Below are 9,077 nucleotides of genomic sequence, written 5' to 3' on the forward strand. Positions count from 1 at the left end.
TGTTCTTCAATGTTATTGATTGTAAATATATATTATATTTGTATTTTTATTATATTAAAAAAAAATTAAATGTATTAAAAAAAAAAAAAATAATCAACAGAGTTAATTGTTTAAATATACTTGGATATCAATTTTTTTTTATTGGTTTTTATGTTCGCTACACAAACCGTGCGAAATCGAAAAGTTTCAGGAAATTAGAAAAACTTAAAGAGGATAAAAAACTTTTGGAAATGGACACCATAAAACACTAAAAGATATATGGATCAGCAATTGAGACATTGTCGAACCGATTGTATGAAGATGGCCACATTCAAATCTAAAACGGAGTGAAATTTGATGAGACAGACCTTTGCCCAGTAAATGGATTGATCCGGTTTATTACAAAATAGATACTCTTGGTAAGTTTTGGCTATTCTTATTTTTATGGCAACTTTTAGTTAATTGTGACAATCAACTCCTAGTCTAAAATGAAATGTTCTCTTGGCATATTTGAAATTATAATGTATTTGTTATTTTGATGAAATTTTGCTGATAGATGTGTAAAATCAATAATTTAAATAATTGGAATATTAATTTGTCTATTTATTAGAAAAATTACTATGCTAGGTAAAGGATGATCTATAAAGCTTCTTAAAGAATGAAAGTTGAGTTCAACACTTCAATATTGTCCCCAAATAATGTCTATAAAAATATATTTCATATTGATCGTAATCTATGTTTATGAAAATACGAAAAAGCGTCAATGACCAAAGTTTTTTTATGTTTTCTTTTTGGAAAGCTCCGTTAGGCAATGTTATTTTTTCATAAACAGATGGAAGGTATGGAGGTTAGCGGGCCATGCTCGAGCATCGCGCCTCGAAGCAATGATTCAGAGCACCTAGCCAAATAGACCCTTGTACTCTATCCCCGCTACACTTTTCAGTGGCTATTATAACCAACTGATGTACTGAAACCCAGGATTTGCCTAGCGCTGAGTTTCCTAATTTCTTCTGGTTCGACTATGACCGGACCAAACCGTTTCCTTCGCTGCTGTATGAGCGCCGGGCAGTAACAGAGAAAGTGGATCGATGTTTCTTCTGAATTTTCTCCGCATCTGTCACACGCAGGAGATTGTCTTTTTTCAATCTGATGTTGGAACTTGTTCAGGTTATCATGCCCTGTGAGTAACTCTACGATGACTCTAATATCAGCTCTGTTTAGTTTCAAGATCTCCTCGGCTCTGTTACCGAGCGAGTCTTCCATACCATATGTTTAAAATTTCAATTTTAAAATGAAATAATTCAAAATTTTGCTTCGTAAGAGGCCCCAAAACTATGTTTATTGTGCAAAAAAAAGAACATTCCCCATCCTTGCTCAAACAGCTGAATCAATTTAGTTTATTTTTTTGAAAATTTATGATATTAATTTCATCATGAAGCCATAAATTTTTCAACAACCCGAAATCCGATAAAATTTTTATCAAATTTTTATATTCATATTCGATTTCATTCGTAAAATGGCGCCATTTTTAATATGTTAAAAAAAAAAGATTTATTTATAGAAAATTTATCTTTAATAGTTTTTTTTTCCCATAATTAATAAAATAAATAAATAAATAATCGAGTGAATTAATATTATGAAATATTGAAAATTAAAAAATTGAATATAATAGTATTTAAAATAAAATTCTTAAGTAGCTTTTAATAAATACATGATTAATCAAATATTTTAAAAGAAGATAATTCAAAATTATTATAAACAATTCAATATTGAAATGTTTACATTGAATTTATTGAAAAATTAAAATTATTTGAATATTAATAACAACACATACGTATTAAGAAATTTTATCAATCATGTATTCATCAAATACTTTGAAATGTGAGCAAAAAAATGGAAATTTATGAGTTAACAAGTAATATTTATTTAAAAAAATATTTTTTTTAAAATTAAAATTAACAGTGACATTTTTAATAAATCATTTATTTAATTCTAATAAAATTATGTCGAAAATATATGTAATATTATTAATAATTTATACGTGTTTACAACAAGTGAGGTTAGAAACATCGGATAATACAAATACACAAATTGTAAATAATAATATTAGTTTAAGTAATGTTATTACAAAAGTGAATAAAATTAATCAAGAAAAGAAACCAGTTCCAGTTGAACTTTTATCGAAAGTTCCCATCAATAGTTCTCCATCTGTAAATAATATTAGTAATAATCATATAAATAATGTTGTTGTTCCTGTAATCAATTCAACAGAGCCGTCTTCATTGCAAAAGAAACCACCAACAACGGGAATTGGTATCGAGCAAATGCAACAGGCGAATATATCATTGACCGCGGATACATTTATACGTGGATTTTATGTTTTTATGGGTTTTGGTATTATCGTTTTGGTTTATATGGGTATTAAAACTATTAGGTAACAATTTTAAACCATTTTGTTTTTTTACCACAGAACTTATTCTGAAGCCTTTATATTGAGTGCTGTTATTTCCATCTGACAGGGATTTTCGTGCCTTTAAGGATTACAGAGTGGACGCCACCATAAAGTAAACGCAAGGGCGTAAAAAATCCGCAGACCTGTGTTAACTCGACCCCATTAAAGGCATGGAACATGCTGTGAGTCACAGGGTGAAACAGGATAATCTCACACTCTTTATTATCTTGTATGTTGTTTCTCTAGTCTGTTTTTCTCTGGATCCATGAATTACCCCCTCATTTTAAAGCTTATCGTGCTAGCTAGCGAAGAAAACTAAACCCACGGTCTAAAATGTACTCGCACCGATTTGGTTATTAAGATACAATTTTGTTCAGTATGTAATTTGTATATCACATCTGTAATAAAATTGTCTATATACAACAAAAAGAAGTTAATTTCTGTTGATATTCTCTATCACGTATATACAGGGTGAGTCACTTTCATCTATAATGGCTAATAGCTTGTTTTGTAGTTAACCAATCAATAACCAATGGGGGACATCATGTTCTGACATCAGATTGGGCCTAGTTCTTCGGGTTTGCGTTGATAGGTGACTAGTATAAAGGAATTTCTGAGACACTATATATTACTGCAAGGAGTTCAGGTTGTGCTGAAAATTATGCGAGTCTGTTTCGTCGTATAAGCGCATTTGTGCTCCCCTATTGCAATTTTTATTAACAAATAATTCTACATTGATAAATTTTATTGTTTTAGAGTAAATCAACCACCAACACCTGACACAACTGTCCGAAAATATGGTATAAAAGCAAAACGTGGTGATTTAGAAATGCTACCCTTACCTCTAGCAGAGGATGAAGATGATGATACATTATTCGATGTAGGAAATCATGTTCGAACTGGCAACTAACTAAAACTCTTATCCTTCCGTTTTGGTTATCATTGGATCAATATGTCGAAGTCTTCAGATGCCATACTAATAATGTTTCCATTCTAAAATAATCTTCTAACGACAATAAACGTTTCTTTTCAATGATATTTTTGCAGAGCTAATAATTTCCGTTTCGAATGTTTAAAAAGAAAAAAGTAAATTGTGATATTAAAATGATTCTATCAAAAGTTACATGGTTAGGTTTTTTTTTTCTTTCTTTCTATTTTTTCTAAGAATCTCTTTAAAGTCGTTTCTAGAAAACTTGTTGATAGAATCTAATTTTTTTGTTTGTTTCATAAATGTTAATAAATAATAATTAAAAAACTATTTGTATTATTTTGTAACAAAAAATTATATTTTTTAAGAATTAATAAAAAATATTTTTAAAATTTGGTTTTTCCCCCAATTTTTAGCGAAATTTAGCTGTTGGAGTTTTATCAACGATAAAATATAAAGTTCATTAATTTTTTTTCTTAGCTTGTTTTGTAATTAATCAATCAAAATATAACTTAAGGTAGTACCTCCACGAAAGTGATATTCCAAGAATTTCTCAAAACTCAGAATATAAAATATTTAATTCATAATACACATGCTGTTAAAATTAGAAGATGATTTACAATGTCATACATGAGATATTAGCAATTAAAAGTGACGCAATTTGTACGTGTACGAGCCCGTAGCATGGGAGAAGCGTGGAAAAATGACAAATTTATATTTATTTATCAATGAATGACGTTCACCATCTCTATGAAAATCTAATATAATGTAGAATACTATATTTAGAAAATATAAAAATTATTTACCATATAGTTTCGATAAAAAACTTAAATAAATAACTCGTTTTAGCGATGATTTTTTGTGGAGGGGATATAAAGACTAGTGGTATGGAAACGATGTGGCAACGGATACTGTATAGTTTATAAGTTGGGTAGTAATATGTACATGTATAGGTATAGGATAAATAATAATAAGAATAATGCGACGTTGCCACATTTCCATACAGAGGTATATTTCATAGTGTGTGTGTGTGTGTGTATACGTATAGGGGATATAGTAGTGGAGGAAGTACAGTCTTGTGGAAAAAATATATGGTACAGTCATAGCACAGTTAATGCGCTGAATGATAGTATTAGTTCAAAACTTTTTGACTGGACTGTCGCGGAGGAACTACCTTAATATTTTGGAAAAATTTTTCCTTTGAAGTCGGTTTTCTTTCTGTTAAAAGTTTTTTTTTATTTCTATGTGCGTTAATCACTAAATAAACTTTAAGATATCAGGATGGTATTTTTTCATTTTATTTTTGTGATTATCTCGAACTCCTGTCAAAAATATTTTATGGAAATTCGAGAAAAATAAAAAACTGATTTAGATCATGGATGATTTTTATTTAGATTGGTCTAGGAATTCAAAAATAAGGACTAGATTTTTATTCTACATCTTGAATTTATTTATATTGTTACATTTTTTTTAAATTATAAATTATCCATTATAAACAATGTTGCTTCGATATTTCTACATTTGTTGTTAAGCTGACAAATAAAATGACTAGCCATCATCATGGAAGTTGATTTAGGGGTTCCCATCAATCGATCTCCGTGGTTATTGACATTAATCTGATTTTGATTGACATATTGGTTAAATTAGTAAAAAGGACTAATTTGCAACCAAAAATTGTGTCCTTGTATGAAGATCCTTAACATTTTTTTCAATTTATATACAAATGCATTTTTATATCAAAATAAATTACACTTGATTCCATAAAAATCACAACAGTTAAAACATTCTAAGCGTACTCATCATATGTTATGTTATAATAGTAACACTTAGAATGTTTTAATTCGAGCGTTCTTAATGACATAGACTATACTTCTTTTGAGATCTGGAACATCAAATAACAGCGATTTTATTTTATTTAGAAATTTGTTTCTGCTTTATATCGACTGTGGGTTTTGCTCTCAAATGAAAACGTTTATATACAACTAAATAACGTTCTCCTCTATGAATTAGTTTATGATTAAATAAAGACTGTTTATGTTTAAATGTTTTATTACAAATATCACATGAAAATGGTTTTTCCCCACTATGAATTAGTTTATGTGAAACTAAATGATGTTGTTGAGTAAATGTTTTATTACAAACATCACATGAAAATGGTTTTTCTCCACCATGAATGCGTTTATGTTTAACTAAATTACGTTTCTCATTAAATGTTTTATTACAAACATCACATGAAAATGGTTTTTCTCCGGTGTGAATACGTTTATGTTTAACTAAAGAATTTTGTCGAGTAAATGTTTTATTACAAATATCACATAAAAATGGATTTTCTCCGGTGTGAATACGTTTATGTGTAGTTAAATGACATTTATAGTTAAATGTTTTATTACAAACATCACATGAAAATGGTTTTTCTCCGGTGTGAATACGTTTATGTTTAACTAAAGAATTTTGTCGAGTAAATGTTTTATTACAAATATCACATAAAAATGGATTTTCTCCGGTGTGAATACGTTTATGTGTAGTTAAATGACATTTATAGTTAAATCTTTTATTACAAACATCACATACAAATGGTTTCTCTCCACTATGAATTAGTTTATGTGAAACTAAATTACCTAGCAGACTAAATGTTTTATTACAAACATCACATGAAAATGGTTTTTCTCCGGTGTGAATTAGTTTATGTCTAACTAAATTAGATTGTCGAGTAAATCTTTTATTACAAATATCACATACAAATGGTTTATCTTCTAAATCAGTTTCATCTAATATTTCATCTTTAATAATTAGTTCTGTATGTAATTCTTGTTCAACTTTAATATTTTCATAATTAATTGTGTACAATTGTTTATCATTTTCATCACTCACAGGTTCATGTTTTACACTCACAACACTATCACTATCATTGCTGCCTGCCTCTTCATTTGTAATGTGTCCACCTTCCATTAAAATAGTTTCATCTTTAATAATTAGTTCTGTATGTAATTCTTGTTCAAGTTTAATATTTTCATAATTAATTGTGTACAATTGTTTATCATTTTCATCACTCACAAGTTCATGTTTTACACTCACAACACTATCACTATCATTGCTGCCTGCCTCTTCATTTGTAATGTGTCCTCCACCTTCCATTACAACATTTTCATCTAATATTTCATTTTTAATAATTAGTTCTGTATGTAATTCTTTTTCAACTTTAATATTTTCTCTATTGACAAAAAAATAGTTGTCTGTATCAACAAATGAATTACTTGCCATTTTCTTTTAATATTTAATATTATTTCTATTAAAATTTATTTATCCAACATTTAAGTATCCATTCACGCTGGTGAACAAATCCAGAACAACGATGTTGTAATAGTAATCTATGATATAGTGATATAGTACGGAAGCCCGGTAGTGACACGTTAAGTAGCCATGATAGTACCTCTGATTTCGCTGCGTCTGCTGACATACATAGTATGTCCGTCTTAATTTTTTAATTTTTTTTTAAAGGTGGCACTACTTGTTTATATTGTTAATTGTCAAAAATTTAAGACTCGTATTTTTTTATTAACAAATGGATCAAAATCACAAATATTGTCTTGTGTAATTTAATTGAATTAGTATTAAAAAAAAATACTGAGCTATAAAAAATTCAAAAATTTTATTTTCCATCCCAGGATACTAATGAAATTTATCGAATAAGTCTTAAAGATTTGAGAGAATATAAACTGACAAGATAAGGTGCTGAAACTTCATTCTTGTCATCAAATGCGTAAAAAAAATTTTTTCATCGCTGGAAATAAAAGATACTATTTCACTCCAATTTCAGTCGTAAATTTATGAATAATTAAAACTTGTTCCGATCTTTTATCCAGTTGCCTTTGAAGTTTACTTAGACAAAATATTATTTGGTGGGGATTTAAACTTAAACAATGATCGATAAATAATCATTACAATTATATTTTCATAATAATTAGCGTACCTCATAAATAAAAGAAAAGAAAATTTTTGAACAATAAACAAAATAAATTAGCAGTTGTAATAAATATTAAAAATTATATTTTTTCTTTATACATTATTTTAATTATTTTGTAATTAAATTGGGTAAAAAATCATTTCTTTTACAAACATAAATGACTAATGAACATTATTTTATGATTAATCTGATGAGCTATGTATAAACTTTTAATAAATTTAAAATTTTTAAATAAAGCTCAATACTTTCTTCAACATTCAGAGGTACTTGTATATCAGGTATCAATACTTTGACTAATCGACAAAATATTTCATTGTAGAGTTTAGGCTTCAAGGTGTAGTCTTGTTTCAGAATATCAATTGCATCCTCATTGAGTGGTTTCATGTAATCTTTGGCCCCAATAGCTTCAGGAAGGTAATATAAACAATTTGGTTTTCCCGAAGCTATATGACGATTTTTTTGTTTTCTTATTCTATGTCGATTCCACTCACGGCGAATTGTTTCCAATTCAGCTCTAATTAAGTGCCCAAAGCAAAATCGTAAACACTCGACATTTATCATAGATGAATCATTGTAAAGACCTCTTTCACGTAAGTCTTTAAATAAATTAATCCAAAAATCCAAACCATGACGCCTAAGCTGAGACCAATAACTCTCTATCCGCTGATTAGACGTGCTTTTACCTTTGATGAAGCTCTTCCAACCTGATAGACTATCATCATGATAAAATCGTAAACTTTGCTGAAGGGCTTCAACTAGACAATTTTCTGTTCCTAAATCTGACCGTATTAAAGTTGGAACTAGTTTCAATTTCTGTACTGTTGTTAAATAATAATATGCAATAATTTCCGGTTATTGTTAGATGTTGCAACGTCCAACCATACAATTTTTCTGGAAAATCCATCGATGCATCCGTGAATGGCAAAGCCAAAGGGCTTTAATTTATCGTAGCCATCAATATGCCATAGAAAATTAGGTCCTGGAACTGTGTACTTACGCCGTATCAAACGTCGACGAGATCTCTCTTCAATAGCATTTGGATCAACTAGATGCAAAATTTTATCAACTCTACTCCTTTTTACTTTTAAGCCATAAATTTGCTTTAATCGTTGCCACATTCTTTTGTAGCCAATACAAGAACCACTACTAAAAATTTCATCAATTACTGCTGTACAGATTGATTCTAGAGAATCTTCATCGATTTCCTTCCTCTTCAGTCCAAGCTTCTGAAGAATTCGAATAAGGTGTCGACGAGAAATTGAAATACTGTGATACTTGGATAGAAAATTTACTATCTCATTATATGTAAAACCTTCCTTGAAATATGTTGTTATCAATGATTCTCTAGACATAGTTTGCAAATTTGTTTACAGCGGCTGCAAAAAATAAAAAGTTTAATTTTCGTTAGTAAATAAATGCTCAAAAATGTTTAATCATTCCTGGCATTGACATTAAGACATTTATATATTTTAAAAACAATTTAATTTTAATAATGAGTTCTTGTTAAAAAATTCCTCTTAATATCAAAAAGCTTCTTTAAAAATAATTTTATTCATAGAATAAATTTATCAATAAAATGTTAATAATTGTCAGATATCTGTCCATTTCAGTTTGATAGTAATTAAAAAAAACTTAATTAATATAATTAAATACATACCAAATGTATATAAATGTCTAGAATTTTTTTCTAATTATTATATGTATTAAAAGAGCTTAAATACAGAGCTTCTTGTAGGGGTCGAGTGAATTTCTTA

At 28.5% G+C, this 9,077-nt stretch overlaps 1 protein-coding gene across 1 annotated transcript; it reads left to right on the plus strand.

Moving 5' to 3' along the window:
- Positions 1-1,969: 1,969 nt before the first annotated feature.
- Positions 1,970-3,599, plus strand: LOC123301615. The gene is made up of 2 exons (XM_044884447.1): positions 1,970-2,413; positions 3,188-3,599. The coding sequence occupies exons 1-2, from the start codon at positions 1,983-1,985 to the stop codon at positions 3,339-3,341; spliced, it is 585 nt and encodes a 194-aa protein (XP_044740382.1). The 5' UTR covers positions 1,970-1,982; the 3' UTR covers positions 3,342-3,599.
- The last annotated feature ends 5,478 nt before the right edge of the window (positions 3,600-9,077 follow it).

Source organism: Chrysoperla carnea, chromosome 5, assembly GCF_905475395.1.
Source record: "Chrysoperla carnea chromosome 5, inChrCarn1.1, whole genome shotgun sequence".
NCBI classification, from domain to species: domain Eukaryota; kingdom Metazoa; phylum Arthropoda; class Insecta; order Neuroptera; family Chrysopidae; genus Chrysoperla; species Chrysoperla carnea.